This window comes from Heterodontus francisci, chromosome 23 (genome assembly GCF_036365525.1).
Source record: "Heterodontus francisci isolate sHetFra1 chromosome 23, sHetFra1.hap1, whole genome shotgun sequence".
Classification (NCBI taxonomy): Eukaryota; Metazoa; Chordata; class Chondrichthyes; order Heterodontiformes; family Heterodontidae; genus Heterodontus; species Heterodontus francisci.
Window position 1 is genome coordinate 5,670,491 of NC_090393.1, and position 26,340 is coordinate 5,696,830.

Consider the following 26,340-nt stretch of genomic DNA (forward strand, 5'->3'; position numbering starts at 1 on the left):
TGTTCACTCTGGTCCGAGATGCCCTGTTTCCCTCGCTACGATGCTAGCCACTCGCACTTGCAACAACTTGCCACATAAAAAATTAAAAAGCCTAAACTTGCAAGTGCAAGCCTAATGACAGATGCTGTTAGATTTTACATCCAATTACATATAATATAAAGCACAGAAACAGGCCATTCAGCTCAACTAGGCTGTGCTGGTGTTTATAATCCACACAAGTCTCCTCCCATTCCATGTACTCAACCTTTCAGTGTATCTTTCTATCCCCTTTTCTCTCATATACTCATCTAGTTTTCTTTTGAAACCATCTAAGCTTTTTGCCTCAAACACGTCCTGTTGCGGTGAGTTCCATATTCTAACCACTCTCTGGATAAAGAAATTTCTCCATATTTCCCTATTGGATTTATTAGTAACTAACTTATATTTATGGCCCCTAGTTTTGGATTCTCCCACAAGTGGAAACGTTCTCTCCACATCTACCCTGTCCAACCCATTCAGAATTTTAAAGACCTCTATCAGGTCTCCTCTAAGTCTCTTTTCTAAAGAGGAAAGCCTCAACCTGGTCATTTTTTCTTGATAGCCTTGCCACAGTAAACTGTGTCCCATTGTATCTGGGTGCTGTGGCATGGTGTAGAGTCAAGACTTTATACAACTCTTTTTTATGGGTGCAGTATATCCCAATTCAATCTTAAATACCTTGGGAGCACACCCTCACCCAATGAAAATCTATTGAGCTCAGTCTTGAAAGCTCCAACGGCGAGCTGACTGACTAAAAGACAGAAAGCAGAGAGTGGGAGTAAAGGGTAGTTATTCTGAGTGGCAGAAGGTGGGAAGTGGTGTTCCACAAGGATCAGTGCACAGTGGTGTAGTGGTAATGTCACTGAACTAGGAATCCAGAGGCCCAGGCTAATGCCCTGGGGACATGGGTTCAAATCCCACCAAGGCAGCTGGTGGAATTTAAATTCAATTAATTAATAAAAAAATTTGGAATTGAAAGCTGGTCTCAGTAATGGTGCCATGAAACTATCATTGATTGTTGTAAAAACCCATCTGCTTCACTGGTGTCCTTTAGGGAAGGAAATCTGCCGTCCTTACCTGGTCTGGCCTACATGTGACTCCAAACCCACTGTAATCTGGTTGACTCTTAACTGCCCCCTGAAATGGCTGAGCAAGCCCTTAGTTGTCAAGGGCAATTAGGGATGGCAGCAAATGCTGACCTTGCCAGCAACGCCGACATCCCATGGTTGGCATCCTTTCATTTACAAAAGATGATGGACACGCAGCAAACAATCCATTTAGGTGGGGTGTCTTCTCTTGGTGCATCTTTGTTGATGGCTGTGAAGGCCAATCCTTGAGAGGAAGGTTCTGCCACAAGTGCTGCACGTGCAGCCACCATGTGACTCTGTGAGTTGTTGTTTTTGATGTTGGTGCCTGTTGCCAAGCTGCTGTAGCCACTGGTCATCATGCCAGTGCAATTTAACCAGTCCACAGGATGTGTTGCCATTTTCCTCTGTCACCAGCTAGTGACTCCCAGGTGCAATAGTCAACATTTAGGTCCTTCATGTCACACTTGCAAACATCCTTGAAGCGGAGCTTTGGGCACCACACTGGCCCCGGCTACCTCACCGTGCAGAAGTTCCTTGGGTATGTGACCGTCTTCCATCCTGTGGATGTGTCCAATCCACTATAGCCGTCTCTGTTTGATTAGTACCAACACACCTGGGAGCTCTGCCTTTGAGAGGACTGCCACATTTGTGATTTTGTCCTGCCGGGATATACCCATAATGCACTGCAGACAGTAAAGATGGAAATTATTGAGCTTCTTTTCCTGGTAGCTGTAAGTCACCCATGTTTCACAGCCATACAGCAAGGTGCTGAGAACACAGGCCTTATAAACCATCAGTGTGGTCCTAAGGGTCAGCTTGGTGTTATCCCGTGTGTGTTTTGTGAGTCAGCTAAAAGTGGTAGCTGCTTTCCCTATGTATGTATCGAGCTCTGCATCAAGGGACAGATTGTCACTCACCGTGGACCCAAGGTAGCAGAATTTGCTAACCACTTCCAGTGACGTGTTATTTAGTGTGATCAGAGGTGGAGATGCAACACCTTGTCCCATGACCACGGTTTTCTTGACGCTTATAGTCAAGGAGAACATGTTACATCCCATGAAAGAATAAAAAGAAGACTTGCATTTAATAGTATATCTTATCGTGACTCCAGGATGCCCCAAAATGCTTTACAATCAATGTTGTAATGTAGGAAACACAGATGCCAATTTGTGCAGTGCAAAATCAACACATGTAGAGCTTCAGATGTTGCCAAGGACAATTAAACGGTACTTGATATCACAGAAAATTTCCAGACTTAGGTTTTTAAACCTGAAATCCTGTCAGCCACAATCAGTAGCAAGCCAGATTGTAAAGCTAAAATCTTGACTTTGATCCATAGCGAAGCTACGTGGTTCCCGTTACAGTGGCTATTGTTCTTTTCACTCTGCCCCTCTCTCAGCTGCTAATGAGCCACAATTCATGGTGTCCCTGCAACCAGAACATTCTGGCCTTGGTTTATGCCTGCCTTGTCACTATCCTTCCATTCCCACGTCCTCTTATCTCACTCTCCTTATCTTGCACTCAGTACCTTCGCTCTCACGCTATCTCACTATTTCTCTTTCACCATATCTCACTCTCTGTCTGTCTGTCTCATTCTCCTTATCTCACTCTCTGTCTATCTCTCTGTCTGCTGCTTCTGTAACTGCGTTCTCTGAATACTCTGGAAAAAACTATAAGCTGCTCCTGGAACACACCTTGCATTTGGCATGAAAAACACAAACACCGATGAAGGGAGACAATATATAAGGGGACAGCCTTGTAATAGGGTTTTCACATCTGCTTAACTGAATGAATAAACCTGTAATGCAAAAATGCACATTGCTTACCAATGCCCAATTTCTAGTGAGCTTTTAAGAACCCCAGAAAGACGTGGGGAGCAGACAGAGAAGACATGGAGAAGACCAGTGTCATACAGACCCCCACCTGCCAAGAATGAGGCTTATTAATTTTGTCATATGAACATTAACTTTAAACAGTTGCTGGAGTGAAGAAATGACTTGTTAAAGAGATCACCAGACCTTTAACTGGAGTACATTTGCATACTAAGAGACGGTGGTTGTGGAGATAAAGCATTAACCCAATTAAATCCAATTAACCCAAATGGATTTTGATCACCAGACACTGAAGGTGTAAGGAAGTGCATTCCAGGGTCTGCTTAGATAATACAATCCACAAAGCCAGGACTGGTTAAACCAGCTGGTCACATGACTGATTGGCTGATCCAGGCTTTAGAACTAAACACAGGACAGTTTGAATTCAGACTGCAGAGGTTTTGCACCTGTAGCTGGAGCAAGGAAGCCTCTCTCCTGCCTGTCTCTCTCTCGCTTTCTCCCAAGCCACCAGACCCACAGAAGACACATAACCCTCAAGAGAGAAAAGACTGCTACATCAAAATAAGTTGAAGCGTGAACTGGGCCTCAATGAATGGCAAGCCTTATCGGACACCAAAGACTCCACATTGAACTGAAATTATAATCCAGATATTGCCTCAACCTTTTCGCCTTTATTCTTTTCTACTTTCTCTGTCTCTATCTGTGTGTGTGTTTATCGTGTGTGCTTGCTAGCGTGGTCGCATCGCATATTCATAGTCGTTAACCGGATTAGAGTTTAAGATTAATAAACTTCCATCTTTCTTGTTTAAATCTAAGGAAACCTGTCTGATTTCTTTGCCTTACAATTGGAGCAGTGAACAAGGATTCATTGAGGAGAAGCTAAAAACAAGGTGTTTCTAAAATTCAACCCTGTTACGGTTAAACCAGGCAAAGGCTGAGAGGGAACCCCGAGACCCCTTCTCACCTGGTCGTAACACCAGAAAGAGGGTTTTAAAATTCTGAATGGGTTGGACAGGGTAGATTTGGAGAGAATGTTTCCAGCTGTGGGAGAATCCAAAACTTGTCGGGGTCATAAATGCAAGATAGTCACTAATAAATCCAATAGAGAAATAAGGAGAAATTTCTTTATCCAAAGAGTGGTGAGAATGTGGAACTCACTACCACAGGAAGTGGTTGAGGCATATAACTTAGATGCTTTCAAAAGGAAGCTAGATGAGTATATGAGAGAAAAGGGAATAGAAAGATATGCTGAAATGAGGTAAATAGAATGGGAGGAGACTCGTGTGGATTATAAACACCAGCACAGACTAGAGTCATAGAGAGATACAGCACCAAAACAGGCCCTTCGGCCCAACGAGTCCACGCTGATCATCAACCACCTATTTGTACTAATCCAACATTAATCCTCACACATACCCACCTTCCCTCAATTCTCCTACCACCTACCTACATTTGGGGCAATTCTTACAATGGCCAATTTATCTATCAACCTGCAAGTCTTTGGCCGTGGGAGGAAACTGGAGCACCCGGCGAAAACCCACGCGGTCACAGGGAGAACTTGCAAACTCCGTACAGACAGTACCCAGAACTGAACCTGGATCGCTGGAGCTGTGAGGCTGCGGTGCAAGCCATTGTGCCACCCTACTAGTTGGGCTGATTGGCCTGTTTCTGTGCTGTTTATTCTATGTAAGCTCCTCTACTGTGCAGCAAAACTACCATAAAAAACTAGTTGCTACCACTAATTCCACCCGCAGTGCCAATGCATGTTCATTTTCTTAATAAAGATTTATGGAATATAATAAAGGCTGGTAAATTCACTTACGTCTGTGCTTGGACATTAAGTTCATTTATTTGCGTGTTTTTATTTATTTCGTTCATATTTTCTTTCATTTTCCCATTTCCTTTAACGAGTACACATTGATAAAGGAGATGACTATGACAGTGAACCATTCTGTGCTTTTATCAAGCTATTAATCTCTCATCTTTTAACAACATTTTCCTGTAAGTCGACATTATTCCCTCTGATCCAAAAGCTGCCTTTTTGTAATCTGTCGTTGTGGAGGAGAATGAGAGCTAGGCTATCTGCAGTAATTCGTGCACTAAATGATGAGACAGGATTAGGGAATATCAATTGCAGATCAGAGCATTCTCAGCCCAGGTTAACTCAATCTTATTTACAATTATATAAGGGAAAAAAGAAGCATAACACAATTCCGTTATGAACATGAGCATAAGAACAGACGTCAAATTGAGGCCCCGTCAGCCCTCTCAGGTGAATATAAAAGATCCCATGGCCCTGTTTCAAAGAAGAGCAGGGGAGTTTTTTTTGTTCATTCTTGGGATGTGGGCATTGCTGGCAAGTCCAGCATTTATTACCCATCCCTAATTGCCCTTGAGAAGGTAGTGGTGAGCTGTCTTCTTGAACCGCTGCAGTCTGTTTGGTGCAGGTACACCAACAGTGCTGTTAAGGAGGGAGTTCCTGGATTCCAGTGATAGTGAAGAAACAGCCGATTATATTTCCAAGTCAGGCTGGGTTCTCCCTGTTCTCCTGGCCAATATTTACCCCTCAGCCATCACCTATCTAGTCGCTATCACATTGCTGACTACACTGCAAAGGTATTTCATTGGCAGTAAAGAGCTTTGGGACGTGCTCAGGTTGTGAAAGGTGCTATAGAAATGCAATTTTGTTCTTTCCATGGGAAGAGCAGTTGAGATGGTTTCTTGTTGCCTTCCTCACAGTTTCTGTCTGTGGAGGACTTTTTCCTCGGTGAGCTGCACCCCAAGACTGAAGAGCACCACCTGTTTTTTTAAGATGGAGGATGGTGCATTGATTGGACACAAGACATTGGACATCAGACAGACTGGTCTGGAGTGGGGTCCTTACTAGGGGGTGGGAAGCCAGTGGTCATTCCATTCAGGAATCCCATGGGATTGCCAACCCAGCATTTAGGGACCATATTCCGGTCTCCGCTCACGGGGTTCTGTTGGGAATGGGATTCATAAAATACACTTTCTGACCCAGGAGTGCTGACTTGGGTTGCATTAGAGTGTTAATGTGGAAGTTTGGTGACTGAGGATAATTAAGGGTTAATTTTATCTTACGTCTAGTCTGTCTTTTATTTAGCAGATTAACTTAACAATTGCTGTTTGGGTTGGAGAAGGTGAGTTTTAGACCAGCTTTAAACAGAGTTCACTCAGGCTCTGCTTGCAGCTGCACCTTGTTAATTAGAGAATTGGCTTCAACCAGTTTTCAGGGGCTACAGTCAGTCAGTATAGAAGTGGGCCATCTTACAGTGCTGACCTTGTTTGCATTGGAGTGCTGACTTGGGTTGCATTAGAGTGTTAAAGTGGAAGTTTGATGACTGAGGAAGTTCGGTGAGGAGGGAGCGAGGAGCTCCTTTCATTTCCTACCTGTCCTCAGAGTGAGGGGAGCCGAGAGTTTCCAAAGAGCACAGCTGACTGGTGAGTAAGTCCTGGTGGGTATTTTTCAAAGTGGATTGAATTGTAAGTCATTGTTTTACCAGACTTAGTTGTTTTTTTAAATTATAATCTTCTAAAGTTTTAAATTTAAAGGGTTTAGTCATGGCAGGAGAGCTTGAAGCTGTGGTTTGCTCCTCTTGCTGCATGTGGGAATCAGGGAACATTTCCAGTCCCCGGGACCAGCATGTGTGCTGGAAGTGTGTCCAGCTGCAGCTCCTGGAAGCTTGGGTTTCAGAGCTGGAACGGTGGCTGGAAACACTGTGGAGCATCGGCTAGTCTGAGAGCATCGTGGATAGCACATATAGAGAGGTGGTCACACCGCAGCTGAAGGGACTTGAGGAAGGAAGGGAATGGGTGACCACCAGGCAGTCCAAGAGAATCAGGCAGGTAGTTCAGGAGCCCCCTGTGGTCCCGCTTGCAAATCGATATTTCATTTTGGAGGCTGATGAGGCTGGTTCCTCCAGGGAGTGCGGACAGAGCCAAGCTTCTGGCACCACCAGCAGCCTGTCTGCACAGGAAGGGGGAAAGAGAGGAAGAGCAATAGTAATGGGGGATTCTATTGTCAGGGGAACATATAGGCGCAACTGTGGCCGTCAACGTGACTCCAGGATGGTGTGTTGCCTCCCTGGTGCCAGGGTCCGGGATGTCACTGAACGGCTGTGGGGCACCCTGAAGGGGGAGGGTGATAAGGCAGAGGTCATGGCACATGTTGGTACCAATGACAAGGTAGAAAGAGGGATGAGGACTTGCATCAAGAATTCAGGGAGTTAGGCAATGGACTAAAAAGCAGGACCTCTCGGGTTGTAATCTCTGGATTACTCCCAGTGCCACGTGCTAGCGAGTATAGAAATAGGAGAATAGCACAGATGAATGCGTGGCTTAAGAGTTGGTGCAGGAGGGAGGATTTTAGATTCCTGGACCACTGAGACTGTTTCTGGGGAAAGTGGGACCTGTACAAGCGGGACGGTCTACATCTGAACCAGAGGGGGACTAACATCCTTGCTGGCGGGTTTGCTTGTGCTGTTGGGAGGAGTTTAAACTAATATGGCAGGGGGAGGGGACGCAGACTCCTAGCAGAATAGGGACACAGCTACACACAGGAAAACAAACAAGTCAGAGGGAATACAGCGGAAGTAGGTTTCAAGGGAGTAAGACCAGGATGGAAGACCTCTACTTTAATGCCAGGAGTATTGCAGGTAAAACGGATGAGTTAAGGGCAATGATTGACACGTGGAATTGTGATATAGTAGCCATCACGGAGACATGGTTGAGGGAGGGGCAGGATTGGCAGCTCAATATCCCGGGATATCGAATCTTCAGGCGAGACAGAGAAGGGGGCATTGCAATATTAGTTAAGGAGTCAGTTACTGCAGTAAGGAGAGATGATATCTTGGAAGGGGCATCAAATGAAGCTTTATGGGTAGAGTTTAGGAATAAAAAAGGGACAGCCACATTGCTCGCTGTTTATTATAGATCCCCAGATAGCAGGAAATTGAGCAAATATGTGCACAATTTGCAGAGGTGTGTAAAAATAATAGGGTAATTATATTAGGTGATTTCAACTTTCCCAACATTAATTGGGATAGTCATCGTGTTAAGGGCTTAGATGGAGTGGAGTTCTTAAAATGTATACAGCAGAACCTTTTAGCTCAATATGTAGAGGACCCAATAAGGGTGGGTGCAGTGCTGGACCTAATTCTGGGGAATGAAGCCGGACAGGTGGTTGATGTGTTGGTGGGGGCGCATTTTGGTGATAGCGACCACAACATGGTACAATTTAAGCTTGTCATGGAGAAAGAAATAGACAAGTTGCAAAAAAAGGTTTTGGATTGGGGGAGGGCGAATTTTAGTAAAATAAGGCAGGATCTGGCCAAGGTAGACTGGAAAGAGGTACTTGTCGGGAAATCTACAGAAGAGCAGTGGCGGGCACTCAAAAAGGAAATGGGGAGGGTACAGGCCCAACATGTTCCCTCTAGGGTAATAGGTAGGAGCAACAAGCCCAGAGAACCATGGATGACCAGAAACATTCAGGGTACGATGAGAAGGAAAAGAGAGACTTTTAGCAAATACAAGGAGAGCAAATCAACGGAAGCATTAGTGGAGTACAGAAAGTGTAGGATGGAGCTTAAGAAAGCAATTAGGAGAGCAAAGAGGGGATACGAGAAAGCTCTGGCTGGTAAAAGTAGGGAAAATCCCAAGATATTCTATAAGTATATCAATGGGAAGAGGATAACCAGGGAAAGAGTAACACCCATTAGGGACCAAGGGGGAAATTTGTGGGTGGAGCCAGAGGACATTGGTAGGGTGTTGAACGAATACTTCACATCTGTCTTCACCCAAGAGAATGAGGATGTAGATATGGAACTTAGAGAGAGAGACTGTGAGGTTCTTGAGCAAATTGTCATAGGGAGTGACAAGGTATTGGAGGTTTTGGAAGGCTTAAAAGTGGACAAATCTCCAGGTCTGGATGATTTGTGTCCCAGGATGCTGTGGGAGGCAAGGGTGGAGATTGCAGGGGCTCTGACCCTAATTTTTAATTCCTCTCTGGCCACGGGGGAGGTGCCAGAGGACTGGAGAACAGCGAATGTGGTCCCACTATTTAAGAAAGGTTGTAGAGGTAAGCCAGGGAACTACAGACCAGTGAGTCTCACGTCAGTGGTAGGGAAACTATTGGAGAAAATTCTGAAGGAGAGAATCTATCTCCACTTGGAGAGGCAAGATTTGATTAGGAATAGTCAGCATGGCTTTGTCAGAGGGAGGTCATGCCTAACAAATTTGATTGAATTTTTTGAGCATGTGACCAGGTGTGTAGATGAGGGTAGTGCAGTTGATGTAGTTTACATGGATTTCAGACAAGGTCCCACATGGGAGACTTATCACGAAAGCAAATGCACATGGGATACAAGGTAACTTGATAAGGTGGATTCAAAATTGGCTTAGCTGTAGGAGACAGAGAGTGATGACAGACGGCTGTTTTAGTGACTGGAAGCCAGTGTCCAGTGGCGTACCACCGGGATCTGTGCTGGGTCCCCTATTGTTTGTCATTTATATAAACGACATAGATGACTATGTGGGAGGCAGGATCAGTAAGTTTGCGGATGACACAAAGATTGGCCAAGTGGTTACCAGTGAGGTGGAGTGTCTTAGGTTACTGGATGATATAGACGGGATGGTCAAATGGGCAGAAAAGTGGCAGATGGAATTTAACCCTGAAAAGTGTGAGGCGATACTCTTTGAAAGGAGTAATATGACACGGAAGTATTCAATGAATGGTCTGACACTGGGAAGTTCTGAGGGGAACAAAGGGACCTTGGCGTGTTTGTCCATAGATCTCTGAAGGCAGAAGGGCAGGTTAACAGGGTGGTGAAAAAGGCATATGGGACACTTGCCTTTATCAATCGAGGCATAGATTACAAAAGCAGGGAGATCATGTTGGAGTTGTACAGAACTTTGGTAAGGCCACAGCTGGGGTACTGTGTGCAGTTCTGGTCGCCACATTATAGGAAGGATGTGATTGCATTGGAGGGGGTGCAGAGGCGATTCATCAGGATGTTTCCTGGGATGGAACATTTAAGCTATGAAGAGAGGTTGGATAGGCTTGGGCTGTTTTCACTGGAGCAGAGAAGATTGAGGGGTGACCTGATCGAGGTGTACAAGATTATGAGGGGCATGGACAGGGTGGATAGGGAGAAGCTGTTCCCCTTAGTTGAAGGGTCAGTTACGAGGGGTCACAAGTTTAAGGTGAGGGGCGGGAGGTTTAAGGGGGATTTGAAGAAGAACTTTTTTACCCAGAGGGTGGTGACGGTCTGGAATGCCCTGCCTGGGAGGGTGGTAGAGGCAGGTTGCCTCACATCCTTTAAAAAGTACCTGGATGAGCACTTGGCACGTCATAAAATTCAAGGCTATGGGCCAAGCGCTGGCAAATGGGATTAGGTAGACAGGTCAGGTGTTTTAATGCATCGACGCAGACTCGATGGGCCGAAAGGCCTCTTCTGCACTGTATTATTCAGTGATTCTGTGATTCTGTGACACGGCAGCTGCCACTGAGACTCCAGCTCCTGAATAAAATATATCGGGAAGGTTAATTTATCTTTTCAAATGATTTCTCCAGAACCACTGTGAAGGTTCTTTGTTTGGATAAGAGTTCTCAATAATTTCACGGCAATTCTTTTATTTCCTCTCTCTCTCTCTCTCACTCATAAATCTATTCTGTCATTTGGTCTGAAATCATCGCGCATGCAACGTTGATCACACATCAGAGCCTTTCTCCTAGCTCAAATCATAGAACTCAGAGATGAAGTACTGCCAATTCCTATTCTTATTCATTTAAAGGCCTTTGTAGTTGGGTTTCCAGCACACTGTACAAGATCAAACTTCCTCAATGCAATTAATAATTAAATTAGTTGCCGAGTTGAAACTTGACAAGATTATGTCCTGAAATTCTATTGCCAACTCTTTGTAGGTTTGTTTTTGTTTGAAATATAATAATCAGTTAATTAAAATGGTGCAGCTAAAATGAGAAACCTTAATTTCAACACACCAACTTTAGTTTTAAAAGGATACTCACAAAAATCTCACATTCATTGCAGCCTATCTTGTTATTTGAAGGATTGTTCAGTTGTTAGGTTGGTAGCTGTGTTGGGTACTGCTCAAGAAAACCAGGACTGCTTGTTCTGGTAATTTAATTAGACAATCCAACACTTTGAGGAATGTGGGGGGAAGATAAAAATAAAAAATACAAATTGACTATCTTTCAGCAGCTTGGACAGACAAAAATTAATTGATGTTGCTGAGGATTAGTGAGACATTAAACCAAGGCCGTGTCTGCTCTCTCAAATGGATCTAAATGATCACATAGCACTATTTTGAAGAAGAGCAGGGGAGTTTTCCCCGGTGTCCTGGCCAATATTTATTCCTCAACCAACATTACTAAAATCAATTTATCTGGTCATTAGTACAAAGCTGTTTGTGGGATCTTGCTGTGTGCAAATTGGCTGCCGCGTTTCCTACATTGCAACAGTGACTACACTTCAAAAGTATTTAATTAGCTGTAAAGCGCTTTGGGACACCCCCAATGCCATGAAAGGCGCTATATAGATGCACCTCTGTCCATCTGTCAGCTGTCTGTCTGTTTGTTTTTCCCTTTTCATTTTTTGCACACAGTTCTACATAAGAACAGATGAACATAAAATTAGGAGCAGGAGTAGGCCGTACAGCCCCTTGAGCCTGCTCCGCCATTCAATATAATCTAATCTGATCTTGGCTTCAACTCCACTATGCTGTCTGTTACACAGAACCCTTGACCCCCTCAGTTCAAAAATCTGTTGAATATATTCAATGACCCAGCCTCCACTGTTCTCTGGGGAAGAGAATTCCAAAACTTCACGACCCCCTGAGAGAAAAAATTCTTCCTCATCTCCATCTTAAATGGGCGGCTCCTTATTCTGAAACTATGCCCCCTAGTTCTAGATTCCCCAAAGAGGGGAAACATCCTCTCAGCATCTACCCTGTCAAACCCCCTCACAATCTTATACGTTTCAATAAGAATTACCTCTCATTCTTCTAAACTCCAATGAGTATAGGCCCAACCTGCTCAACCTTTCCTCATAAGACAACCCCTTCACTCCAGGAATCAACCTAGTGAACCTTCTCTGAACTGCCTCCAATGCAAGTATATCCATCCTTAAATAAGGTGACCAAAACTGTACACAGTACTCTAGGTGCAGTCTCACCAATGCCCTGTACAGTTGTAGCAAGACTTCCCTACGTTTACACTCCACCCTCCTTGCAATAAAGGCCAACATTACATTTGCCTTTCTAATTACTTGCTGTACCTGCATGCTGACTTTTTGTGATTCATATACAAAGACACCCAGGTCCCTCTGTATTGCAACATTCTACAGTCTCTTTCTGTTTAAATAATATTTTTCTTTCTATTTTTCCTACCAAAGTGGATAATCTCACATTTTCCCACATTATGCTCCATCTGCCAAATTTTTGCCCACTCACTTAACCTATCTATATCCCTATAGAGACACTTTGTTTCCTCCTCACAACTTGTTTTCCTACCTATCTTTGTATCATCAGCAAATTTGGCTACAACACACTCGGTCCCTTCATCCAAGTCAATAACATAGATCAAAAATAGTTGAGGCCCCAGCCTTGTGGCATCCCACTAGTTAGAGTTTACCAGCCTGAAACTGACCCATTTATCTCAACGCTCAGTTTCCCGTTAGTTAGCCAATCCCCCATCCATGCTAATATACCACCCACAACACCATGAGCTCTTATCTCGTGTAGTAACCTTTTATGTGGCACTTTATCAAATGCCTTTTGGAAATCCAAATAAACCTATTTACTGGCTCCCCTTTATCCACCCTGCTTGTTACATCCTCAAAGAACTCTAATAAATATGTCAAACACTATTTCCCTTCCATAAAACCATGTTAACTCTGCTTGATCGTGTAACAATTTTCTAAATTTCCTGCTACTACTTCCTTAATAATGGATTCTAGCATTTTCCCTATGACGGATGTTAGGCTAACTGGCCTATAGTTTCCTGCTTTCTGTCTCCCTCCTTTCTGTCTTCCTCCTTTCTCGAATGGCTTCTTGCAAAGTTCAATGATTTAATGATTGAGTCCGGTAATAAATTCCTTTCAAATCTGGGTGGAAAATGCCAGTTCCTGACTTAATTTTGAAGAGCTAAAGGTTGACATATTCAGAGCGGAATAATACATTTCACTCACAATACAGTTAAATGTACTCCACATGTGAGTATTTAATGAAAAACATCTACCATCATTCAGTAACGGGGGATACAGTAATCACAATGGGCTGGGTTTTCCTATCCCTTTAGAGATGGACTGGAAGGCAGGTAATATGGGGGGGGGGAAAAGGGTTGTGATGGGACCCCAATATCTAGCAATTGCCCTGGCATAATGCCAGCAGCAGGAACCTCAGCGTTGTGGCCACCGTCCAGGCGGTCAATTCAGCCACTTAAGGGCCCAGTTAAGGGCTACTTCCCATGCCAGCTTGCATTTTGCCTTCATCGGGAGGGCCCGCTGCCACACGGGGAGACTGCCAGGTAAATCCTGGCGGCCTCCCAGAGGGATTCCGGGGGGTGGGTGGGGCATCCTCCTTGATGGGCACTCCATGGCTCATGGAGGGGTTCCCCAGTGGCAATGGCCATCCCTGCACCTAAGTCGACACCACTAGAATAATTCCGCCCCCCCCCCCCGCCACCAATCACCTGGCCTGCCTGCCTGGCCCCGGCTTCCTCAACAAATCGTACATGTCATCAACGGTGTCTCAGCATTGAGACACCCTCTCCCTCATCTTGCAGTCTCAGCAGCGATGGTTCTGCCGAGGCTGCTGAGCTGTCAGCACTTTGAGCATCTCTGAGGTGGGGGCGGTGGGCTGCTGTCCTCAATTAGATGGTAAAATGCCACCCCAGGGTCTCGCTACCCACCAGAGCAGAGTCAGCTCCTGCTTTCGGCTCCAGCAACGAGACCTAATCCCCGGTGGCAAAATTCAGCCCAGTGATTACGAGACACTCACACTCACTGCGATTCTTGCCCATTTACCAACAAACTCACGGAAAGGTTAAAGGTTACACGTACACATTGAGGCCACATGACCAACGACTATGTCAATTACTCACTTTTTATTTACTGATCAGAAATATCATTCACTAAATCTGGATCCCCAGTTGAGCACATGTGGCTAGTGGCTGGTGTATTGGGACAAGCATTGGTTCAGTCTGTATGGATATTCTTGTTTCTCAAGCTTTCAGTCTTATCACACGATACTCCATGGGATACAAAATAAATGTTTGGACTGTAAGAGTAATTTTATCTCTCTGCTGCTAATGGATTTTTGCCATTTCTGACAGTGTGCTGAATGTAAAGTATTGGATGAATTGCTAATCATAACTTCAAGATAATGGAACTTCAGATCTCATTTGTATTAAATTGTCGCCTTCTTTTATTGCACAGGAATGGTTGACTAAATTTGGATACCTGCCTCCCCCAGACCCTGTTACTGGACAACTTCAAACACAAGAAGCATTAACAAAGGCCATTAAAGCCATGCAGAAATTTGGGGGCCTTGAAATTAATGGAGTAATAGGTATGTGCAATTATTTTCAAAGTGTAGAAGCCAAATTAACATTTCAAAGAGATGTTTTTTTACTTACATTTTTCAACCAGTAACGTTGACTCAGTCCCAGCAGCACACTGAGTGAGCTGTGCAGTTGAATAGCAATCACAGACTAGCCGCAGGTATGACAACAGTTACACTGTTTTAATTACATAAAATTATTTTAGCCGAAAATGCCTCACACCCAATACAGATAAATGTACTACGAACAAGCAATCCCTACCATTCAGTAATTAAGAAAGTAAAACACTCATAACAATCAAAATACACCCATCCTTTCCTTTTACCATCTTACCATCAAACACAAAAATACAGGTATAATTCTTTGTAACTTCTTTCATAGAGTGTGATCTCTGCTTTTGAAGAAATCCTGACAGTGTTTGGGCCATTAATCACTACAGAAACTCACAGAAATTATGCCTGCAACCATGGGAGGTCATTAAAACCAGACATCTAGAGAAACTGCTCTGTATAAACAGGAGAAACGTCTTCACACAGGGGTCGGGGGAATGTGGCTGTGGAATGCATTTTCCGGGTTAATGATTGAGGCAGAAACTATGGTTAGATTGGAGAGATGAATGAAGGAAAATGGTTTGAAGATTTGAAGAGATGAAGGGTGGAATTTTACTGGATCCTGTGTGGCAGGCTAGAAGGTGGTGGGGGAGTGGGGGGATGCTGGTAAAATGCCCGGAAGCTGCAACGGGAAGCTTCGCTGACATACTCCTGCCGGGGAAGTTTCCCAGCGGTGGGAATGGCAGCTCAGTTGCAGGGAAACAAACAGGGAATTCAGGAGAAACTTCTCTATCCAGAGAGTGGTGAGAATGTGGAACTCAGCTACCAAAGGGAGTAGTTGAGGTGAATAGCAGAAATACATTTAAGGGGAAGCTGGATTAACACATGAGGGAGAAAGGATTAGAAGGAGATGGTGATAGGTTGAGATGTGGAAGGATTGGAGGAGGCTCGAGTGAGGAATAAACACTGGCTTGGACTGTTTGGGGCAAATGGACTGATTCTGTGCTGTGAATTCTATATAATTCTGTGTAAATTAAATCAGGATTACTTGATTGCTTGGAGATTAAATGACAACATGGACTGGTTGGTCCGAATGGCCTGTTTCTGTGTTTAACTTTTGTGTATAATTCCTCATTCATGTGCTGATAGATAGAAATGTCTAATTTTTATTGAAGAGTATAGAGACAAAGTTCATGCAGAACAAGGCTTGAAACTAAACCCTGATGGTAGATTCAACCTGGCAAAAATCAAATCTGGGTGATAAAGATCGATGAAGACATGGGGGTAAAACCATGGAATCATTGACGATCGGGTTATAATGAGGGCCTGAAGTGTTTTTCAGTATGCGTCACCTCGGATGGAGCAAATCAGGTTTTTGTTTTAAGTTCATTCATGGGATGTGGATGTCACTGGCATTTATTGCCTTGAGAAGGTGGTGGTGAGTTGCTTCTTCATAGCCACATGGCTTGCTCGGTGATTTCTGAGACCGTTAGAGTTAACCACATGTAGGCAGACCAGGTAAAGACGGGACATTGCATTGCCTAAAGGGATGGGTTTCTACAACAATCTAATAGTTTAATGGAGCAGAATTTTGCCTCCAGGGTGGAGAAACCGACGTCGGGACTGTTTCCGGGTCCCAACCCTACCCTGGGTTTTGGTGGTGGGGAAGTTGTCACAACCAATGTTTTTTGCAGAGCTGTGCTGTTAATTGGCTGGAGAGTGAGTTGTGTGGCCAATTAGTGGTAGCAGGCGCAGGAATGGAGATGGGATTAAAGAAGTGCAGCCCCCATTTAAATACATCACGGCAGGCATTACTGTGACTGCTGTTTGCAGGAGAAGGTGCAAGCACCACGGATCAAGGAACAGGGGCAGAGGACTGGCACCCAGGGCAGGGCTGCCCCTCGATTCTCCAACACTGACCTCGAGGTCCTTCTGGAGGCAGTGAGGGAGAGGATGGAGGCCCTCTTCCCAGAAGATGGAAAGAGAAGGCAACCCTCCGAAAACAAAAGAGGCATGGATTGAGGTTGTTGAGAATGTTAGCAGACGAAGTGTGGTCTGGAGGAACAGGGTCCAGTGCTGGAAAAGGCTCAATGACCTTATTCGCTCTGGCAAGGTGAGTGTAACTCCAGACCTTGATGATAGGTCTCAGGGTATTCAACCTCCAGCAGACAGTCCAGCGGAGGAGCCTGAGGGCGCCATGCTGCTCCTGAACCTGGGAGGAATGTGTGCCCAGGGTACTTACTGGCTCTTCAGCAAGGCTCAGAGCAATAGTGCTACTGAGGACTTGGCATCATTGATACACATAGCTTCCTATGTCAATGAGCCGCTGGCATTGGGCACAGGGGCCAGCGGTAACTTATCCCTCTCTTTTGTCCTTGCAGGAGAAAAGGGCACATAATACCCGGGGAAAGGCTCTGGCAGGAGGAGGAGCAGCCCATCTCCACATAGTGACTGCCGCAGAGGAGGAAGCCATGGAGGTTGCCAGGGTAGGTCCTCCAGGAACAAGTCAGGGAAGGAGAGATGGACATTCCTGGTGGAGAAGGTGAAAAGATATTGCAATGTGTAGATAAAGGGGGTGAAGTGCACTCCTCCCCATCTGACAGCATGTCAAAGCCTCAGCTGCATTGGGAAGCTTCAGCACTGCAGAGGCTTCTAGTCTCCAAGGCCCGTTCTCATGATGTCTTCTTGTGTCTCCCACAGGTTCTGATGTGGAGGGAGAAGGACAGATTCCTGTGTCTGCACTGGACCAAGCGTTGCCAGCAGAGACATCAAAGCCTGCACTGTCACATCATAAAAGCACACCCTCCATCTGTGCAGATACAATCACATTGGTGGATCCTCACGGGTGATTAGATAGGGTGGCACTGGGTGAAGAGCATGTCACTAGTGAGCAGGAGGAGGTGAGAGAGGCAGAGGCAGATGTGGACAGTCCCTCTCGGGGGGATGGAGGACAGACGTAGCCATGATCAGCTGGGCACAGATGCAGGGCGTTGGGAGTCACAAGAAAGGGGCCTCTATTTAGAGCAGTAGCAACAGATGTGGACCCACATGAGGTGGCGCAGGGTTATGGGCTCATGTGTGCCACCATGGCTCAGGGCTTTGAATGCATGAGCTCTTCCATTGAGAGAGTGGCCAACCTCATGGAGAGCCATAAGCGGCAGCACTCGGAGTGCATGTAGGAGCTGCACACTGACATGCAGAGACAGCATGCCACACTCTGTAGCATGGACCGGTCAGTGGTACTGATCGCGCAGGGATGTTTGGAGGGGGTGCTTGGTGTTCCCTAGCTGGTGCTCCCCTCCAGCCATCTGGAGCACTAGCCTAGGGCTGAGGCAGTCACTGAGGAGGATGAGGGAGCCTCCCCTCACAGGGCACCATCATCATCATCTGCCTCCTTGGTCTCCCTGACTGAGGGAACATCTGTGCAGCAGGGCCCAGTGATGGAGGCTGCTCCTGCATTGATGCCTGTGCAGCAGTTTCTGGAGGTTCCCCCACTGACACCTCCTTGACAAGGACAACCACCAGGTGCTTCTCAACCAGATGGGCGGCACAGTGGCGCAGTGGTTAGCACCGCAGCCTCACAGCTCCAGCGACCCGGGTTCAATTCTGGGTACTGCCTGTGTGGAGTTTGCAAGTTCTCCCTGTGTCTGCGTGGGTTTCCTCCGGGTGCTCCGGTTTCCTCCCACATGCCAAAGACTTGCAGGTTAATAGGTAAATTGGACATTAGCAATTGCCCCTAGTATAGGTAGGTGGTAGGGAAATATAGGGACAGGTGGGGATGTGGTAGGAATATGGGATTAGTGTAGGATTAGTATAAATGGGTGGTTGATGGTCGGCACAGACTCGGTGGGCCGAAGGGCCTGTTTCAGTGCTGTATCTCTAAACTAAACTAAACTAAACATGCAAAAACAAGCGAGCAGGCCTCCTCCACCTCATCTGAAGCCACAAGGGAAGCACCGCGTAAAAGTGGCCAAGAGTGTAGGCCACCACATCGGGCAGAGCACTGAGTGAGTCACTGGGGTTTGCCTCATCTGTACATGTGCACTTTTTCACTTTTTGAACACAATGTAAAGATTGACACATGACGACAGATGTGTGAGCTTCCATTCTGTAATGGTGAGACCGGAAAAGAGGGAAGAGGCAGTGAAGGGAAAATAGTGAAACCTCTGGACAGATGTGCATTATTCATTGCTGCTAAGAGTGGATCTATTCAAGGCTGCGTCTTCAATGGAGGTGTTCTCACAGGTAGCTCAAAGTGACTTCCAGACCATGCGGTCCTCCTGGGTTAGGAGGGCTTGGCTGAAACATGCCTGGATCAGGTGATTCCGATGTTGACCTTCCTGTCCAGCCTGTGCACTTATGTATGCTGCATCTTCCTCCAGCTCCTCCTCTTTCTCCGACAAGCTGTGTCCATATAACACTTCACCCTCTTCAAGGTCCACACCTCTCTGGAAGGCCATGTTAAGGAGAGTGGAGCAGACCACCACAATGCATGAGTCCCTTGCAGGAGTATATTGTAGGGCGCCATCCACATGGAAAAACTACCAGAATGGTATGTTCCGAAGTCTGATAGCCTGCTTGATGGTGGTCCTTGTGAGCAGATGGTTGCAGTTGTAGCACCTCTGTGGCTCTGTCTCATGTAAAAGGGCAAGAAACCATCTCTTCGATGGATAACCCTTGTTCCCTACAACCAATCCATGGAGTTTGGGGGTTGGAGTGAATAGCTGCAGCAGCTTGGACTGCCAGAGGATGAAGGAGTCATGGCAGCTGCCAGAAAAGCGAGTGTACACATGCAGGAAGCTCTTGTTGTGATCACAGACCAGGTGAACGTTGGGGGAGTGGAAGCCCTTTCTGTTGATGAATCTTACTGGCTGCTCATTTGGTGCCTTGCTTGCCACCTGGGTGCAGTCAATGATGCCCTGCACCTGGAGGAATCCAGTGATGGAGGTGAAACCCACTGCCCTTTGTCCCTGCGAGACCCCATCTGCCTGGGATTGAACGTACCGACCAGCTGCATCAGTGACCTGCAAGAAACACTGAGCGACCGTTTGCGAGACGCCACCAATGTCCACAGCTGATACTTGGTTCGAGCCAGAGGTGAAGAGGTTCAAGGCAACAGTGACTCTGACTACTGGCAGGGCATGGCGAGCAGTTCTGTGAGGTGTGAGGTCTTCCACCACAAGAACACAGATGGCAGTGACCATCTGCCTGGAGAATCGCAGTCTCCTGTGGCACTGGTTCTTCGACATCTCCAGGTAGCTCCATCTTTGGCAGTAGCCCCAATGCTGAGGGTATGGCTTGCATTGCCTTCCTACCCCTTGTCCTTCTCCTTTGCCCTCCTCATGCCCAGGGCCATGCCTCTGCTGCTGAAGATGTTGATCCTCATCGCCACGAGACTTAATATCTGAGAATCGTTGTCCCATTACCATCTGTTAATTTACTTGTGCTCAGCTGGACTCCCAATAACATCTGGAACCCTTACCCCCTCGTCTATTGCCCCCGCAATGCCAGGAGGGTCACGACCCACTGCATTACCTGAGCACATACAGACTACTCTCCCGGCAACCTCTACACACCTGATGGCAGCTGTGTGCCCATGACTGAGTGCCCCTCTCAGCCATGCTCCTTTTTATGGGCCCACCTAATATCCTGGTGTGGCCATGACTGGTCCCCTGCTGCGTTGCTGCCTCCATGCACCTGGTCGGTCCCTGATCCAGAGTGCAAACCCGTATGCCTCCACCGCAATCCCAAACTGAACCTCAGAGAGCTGACAATGAGCTTGATAACTGGATTAATTGCCAAATGGGATGGGATGCCAGATGCTGCCTTTCCCTGTCCTCAGGAAATTCGCAGGCGATGGAAAACCGGCATGCCGGCCTGCGCTGCTATTTTTTGTGCCCGCCCACCTCCATCTGGACCTAAAAATCTTGCCCATGGTCACCATTACTGACACTAGCTTTTTATTTCAGATTTAGTTAATTAACTCAATTCAATTTCTCCATTTGCTGTGATGGGATTTGAACTGATTTCTCTGGACCATTAGTCCAGGCCTCTGGATTATAAATTCAGTAACATAATTGCTATGCTCATCTTCATCTCTTACAGCTATTGGAAAAAAATGAACAACTTGGGGCCTTTTTCGTCAGAAAGGAGACGACTTAGAGGAGTCCTGATAGAGGCCTTTAAAATTATGATTGAGTTGGACAGGGAAGATGTGGAGAAAATGTTTCACTTGTGGGAGAATCTAAAACTAGTGGCCATAAATACAAAATAGTTATTAATAAATTCAATAGGAAAATAAGGAGAAATTTCTTTATCCAGAGAGTGGTTAGAATATGGAACTTGCGACCACAGGAAGTGGTTGAGGCAAATAACTTAGATACTTTCAAAAGGAAACTAGACGAGTACATGAGAGAAAAGGGAATAGAAAGATTTGCTGAAAGGCTGAGATGAGGAAGATGGAATGGGAGGAGACTCGTGCGGATTATGAACACCAGCATGGACTAGTTAGGCCGAATGGCCTGTTTCTGTGCTGTATATTCTGTGTAATTCTCTACATCTATCTTGAGAAGTTGGGAGTTTGATGGACAGATGAGAGATGATAGGGACGGTACTCCCTTTTTCACCTTTCGACTGACCGAAGAGAATGTGACTTTTTTTTTTAAAAGGTGTTTTTTAATCCCTCAGTGCTTTAATTATCAAAAACAGAAAAATGACAGGTTTTCTTGTAAGTTTAAAAGAAAGATAAATGTTTATGATCCAACACCCGAAATATGCAACAACACCCACTTTCAATCATAAGGTCAGAAGTGGGGATGTTCGCTGATGATTGCACAATGTTCAGCACCATTCGCCACTCCTCAGATACTGAAGCAGTCACTGTAGAAATGCAGCAAGACCCGGACAACATCCAGGCTTGGGCTGATAAATGGCAAATAACATTTGCGCCACACTAGTGCCAGGCAATGATCATCTCCAACAAGAGAGAATCTAACCATCTCCCCTTGACATTCAATGGCATTGTGATTGCTGAATCCCCCACTATAAACACCCTGGGGGTTACTATTGACCAAAAACTGAACTGGAGTAGCCATATAAATACTGTGGCTACAAGAGCAGGTCAGAGGCTAGGAATCCTCTGAGTAACTCACCTCCTGATTCCCCAAAGCCTGGCCACCATCTACAAGGCAGAAGTCAGGAGTGTGATGGAATACTCTCCACTTGCCTGGATGAGTGCAGCTCCAACAACACTCAAGAAGCTCGACACCATCCAGGACAAAGCAGCCCGCTTGATTGGCATCCCATCTACAAATGTTCACTCCCTCCACCACCGACGCAGAGTGGCAGCAGTGTGTACCATCTACAAATGCACTGCAGCAAAGCACCAAGGCTCCTTAGACAGCACCTTCCAAACCCTCAACCTCTACCACCTAGAAGGACAAAGGCAGCAGATGCATGGGAACACCACCACCTGCAAGTTCCCCTCCAAGCCACACAACATCCTGACTTGGAACTATATCGCAGTTTCTTCACTGTCGCTGGGTCAAAATCCTGGAACTCCCTTCCTAACAGCACTGTGGGTGTAGTTACCCCACATGGACTGCAGTGGTACAAGAAGGCAGCTCAACACCACCTTCTCAAGGGCAATTAGGGATGGGCAATAAATGTTGGCCTGGCCAGTGATGCCTACATCCCATGAACAAATAAATAAAATGCTCATACAGATACACACACACTCAAGATAGAAGTTATAAAGATAACATGAGTTAGGTCTGATGATTTGTAAAGAGCTCTCTGTTAAATTTGCTTTTCCCTGGGGTAAAGACTTGAAACGGTGCAGGCATGTAATCTTTTCCCTTGTTCACTGAAGAAAGATTTGGTAGGTTTAGGAAGATGGATGCGCTGTTGCAGACTGCTCTTGTTATATTGCAGCCAAAGGCCAATGGTGAAGTCCTGGTTCGATTTCTCAGGGAGGGAGTTCAACGCTAACTCCAGTCGCTGCCTACATATAGTTCAAAGCTGGTAATCTTAGGCAGGATCCTTTCCTTCGATGGCATGGATGGATTTCCTTTGTCTGGCCAGAATATACCTTTATTAAAACTCCTTATCAGAAACCTAATTTCTGTCATGTGACCATAGTTTTTCTTTCCATTGTCCTCATAAATGGTGTCTGATGGTGAGGCCATTGTTAGTCAATAGAGTCCAGGTGCATTCATCCTCATCTCACCTTGATAAAGTAGGGCTTTTCATACCCATTCTTTGGAATTTGAGTTTGGAGTCCAAAGGTATGCGACAGTATTGTCAATCCAGTCAGTTGGAGAGAAGTAATCAGTACCACAAAAGGGGTCATTTACATTTTAATAATTTCTCAGGGATGTGTCCAGAAAGGTCGTTTGTATTTTAATGACTTCTCCAAGACTTGTCCATACATGAAAATTAGCTTGGGGTTCCTGTAGTTCTACATGTACTGGCAGGAAAGGAAAGGTCACCTGACCTTTTGCTCCATTTTGTTTTACAAGAAAAATGTCCGTTTCAGGTTTACTTTATAAATTCATTTTATAGTTCATAGGTTTGGATTGCGTGGGCGTGACAGGTGTCATGGCTTTATTGCTGCATAGAACCTGATGGTGCAACTTTTTAAAAATCAGGCTCTGCTGCATATCTGTATTCATAGCATTTTAAATGATTCACTCAGTCCATTTTGCAGGGTGATTCTCAGTGTTTCCCAAGTTTACAATACTCAACTGCAAAGTTTACCACAGCCTTTCTATTGAGAGGATGTTTTCCATCGCTGCTTTCAATATCCATGTTTAATTAATAGTACACGTCAAAGCAGTAGATGTATATAAAAATCTTGTGTTTTAGCATGTTTCAGAAACCAATGTGCCTTTCCTTGTTTTTGTCGCATTTTCTTCCCATTCCCTTTTCTCCTTGCTTTCATTTCTCTGTCCCCTTTATTCCCGTTGCCCCTTCCCCCTTCATTTTTCTCATCCTTTTCTACATAGACTCTTGCAGCATAGAAGGAGGCCATTTGGCCCATCGTGCCTGTGCCATAATTCTTCTTCCTTTCTGTTAGTGGAAACATTTAATGAAGAACTTGGTGCAAAAAAAGTTCACTCACCCTGTTCATTTATTTCATTGCTGTGTGAAGAAGCATCTTGACTTGTTTGGATTGTAGATGCAGCCACACTGATGCTAATGAAAACACCTCGTTGCTCACTGCCTGATATTGCTGAACCAGAAATAATCAGGAGGAAGCGATCTCTTCAACTCGGGACTAAATGGAATAAGAGAAATATATCCTGGAGGTAATCGTCAACCTTTTAATTGCATCCCTATGTTTGAGGTTATTGATGGCTAGTTTTGAAAAGATAAAAACTACTTCAGTTAATCAGATGAAAAATTTATTGGTGAATGCACTTTAGGAACAAGGCTACTTGCTGGCAGAAATGTAATATTGTGATGAGTAATTTCACTCTTATTACAAATGACATTTGTCCAGTTACCTGCTTTGTTTTTCTTCCATTGTTCATGTCACTTAACCCGATCTCTATTTTCCACCCAAGTCATTTGGAAGCAAAAATTTAAGGTCCTCTGTCCAGAGATGGGTCCTGGTAGGGTGTGAAATGTCTTTGCTCTGATCCCCACGTTTCCCAGATTTGGTTGTCCCATCCGGAGATGGTTAGCCTTTTCCTCGCAAGGATTCAGGACAGTAGTGAGTCATTGCGGCTACTTTCTTCAAACAGCAAAAACACTTCTTGCAGAAGCCTAGTAGCCGAGGATGTCTAGCCACGTGCCTGTGGAATTGGGAGTTTTCGCAGGGAAACTTTAAAAAAGAAAGAATTTTTGAAAAAGGCGTAGAGATAGAATTTAAGTAGATGAATGCCAGTTTGAGCTATGTAATGTCAGCTGTGGCTCAGTGGATAGCACACTTGACTTTGAATCACAAGTTTGTGGGTCTAGCCCCCACTCCAGAGACTTAAGCACCTAATCTAGGCTGTCACTCCAGTGCAGTACTGAGGGAGTACTGCACTGTTGGAGGTGCTATCTTCCAGATGAGTTGTTAAACTGAGGCCTTGTCTGCCCCCTCAGGTGGGTGTTAAAAGATCCTTTGGCCACTATTTGAAGAAGAGCAGGGGCGTTCAATACTTATTATTAAATCAGCATCACAGAAACAGATTATCTGGTCATCATCACGTTGCTGTTTGTGGGATCTTGCTGTGTGCAAATTGGCAGTTGCATTTCCTACATTTCAACAGCGGCTGCACTTGAAATGTATTTCATCAGCTGTAAGGTGCTTGGAGACATCCTGAGGCCTTGAAAGGTGCTGTATAAATGTATGTCTTTCTTTATCAGGTACTTATCTGGTTTCCTAACAATAACAATTTGCACTTATATAGCACCTTTAATATAGTCATCAAACAAAGTTTGACAATGAGCCACATAAGGGAATATGACAGGTGACCAAAAGCTTGGTAGAGAGTTATGTTTTGGAGGAATGGGAGAGGGAGAGAGAGAGGTTTAGGGAGGGAAATTCAGAGCTTAGGGCCAAGGCAGCTGAAGGCACGGCCACCAATGGTGGAGCAATGAAAATCGGGGATGCTCAAGAGGCCAGAATTGGAGAGAGTGCAGAGATCTCAGAGGCTTGTAGAGCTGGAGGAAGTTAGAGATCTATGCTGCATGAATATTACAACTTTCAGAAAGTTTAATCTGGCAACCCAATCCCACTCATATTACAGCTGCCATTGGTATGTCCTTGTTTTATTTGCTTACTGGTAAAATATGGCACACATCTAATTTCCACATTCCTCAAAAGAAAGGAGGGTCATTATGGGATATATGGCTTGAGATCAGGATGCTGGAACCCATAGTGTGCTACACCATTCTTTGATACAATATGTATTACTCTGAAGAGTGAGGTACATCGAGCTTCATTGCACCAAATATTGATAATTGTCTGCTTTTTAACATAAACAGGGAATTGCCTTTTTTTTTACTGATTAAACTTCCAGTGATGATTTCACCAGATGCTAATTCCCTTCTGTGAATGTCAAGATATTGGAGTAGACTGACTACTGAACCTTCTTTATAAGAGATGAGGAAAGACATAATCAAAGTTTTCCACACTCTTCAGCCTGGATTTTGAGCCAATATTAGGATTATTTTCCAACACAATAGGAACATGAAAAGGCCATTCAGCCCCTCGAGGCTGTTCTATCATTCAATTAGAACATGCCTGATCTGTACCTGGAGTCTATTTACCTGCCTTTTCTCAATATCCTTTGACTTTAATCAACAAAAATCTATCAACTCAAGCCATGTCAATTGACCCCCAGCCTCAACAGTTTTTAGGGGAGAGATTTCTAGACTTCCCCTCCCCTCTGTGTGAAGAAGTGTTGCCTGACATCACCCCTGAATGGCCTGGCTCCAATTTTAAGATTATGCCCTTTTGTTCTGGATTCCCCCACCAGAGGAAATAGTTTCTCTGTGTCTGCCCTATTGATAGAACATTGTCTTCTTGTTCTATTTAACATTGTGGTGTGGCTCAATTTATATAATCTGAAAATATTTCCAGTTCTGCCTTTTTGAACCTGACTCATATAATGGCCAATGTGTCCTCGAGTGCTGGGAACTCCTCGGTACCTTAACCAAAGACACAGTCTTCATGCAATGGAATGCACTGCCTGAGAGTATGGTGGAGGCAGATTCAATCGTGGCTTTCAAAAGGGAATCGGATAATTACCTGAAGAGAA

At 45.1% G+C, this 26,340-nt stretch overlaps 1 protein-coding gene across 1 annotated transcript in view; it reads left to right on the plus strand.

The window, feature by feature from the left end:
* mmp17a (matrix metallopeptidase 17a) overlaps positions 1-26,340 on the plus strand; it is an 86,029-nt gene that overhangs the window by 21,271 nt on the left and 38,418 nt on the right. Inside the window, exons 2-3 of the mRNA XM_068055534.1 lie at positions 14,413-14,545; positions 23,766-23,895. Of these exons, the coding sequence (XP_067911635.1) occupies positions 14,413-14,545; positions 23,766-23,895 (263 nt within the window). The remainder of the gene's footprint in view (positions 1-14,412; positions 14,546-23,765; positions 23,896-26,340) is intronic.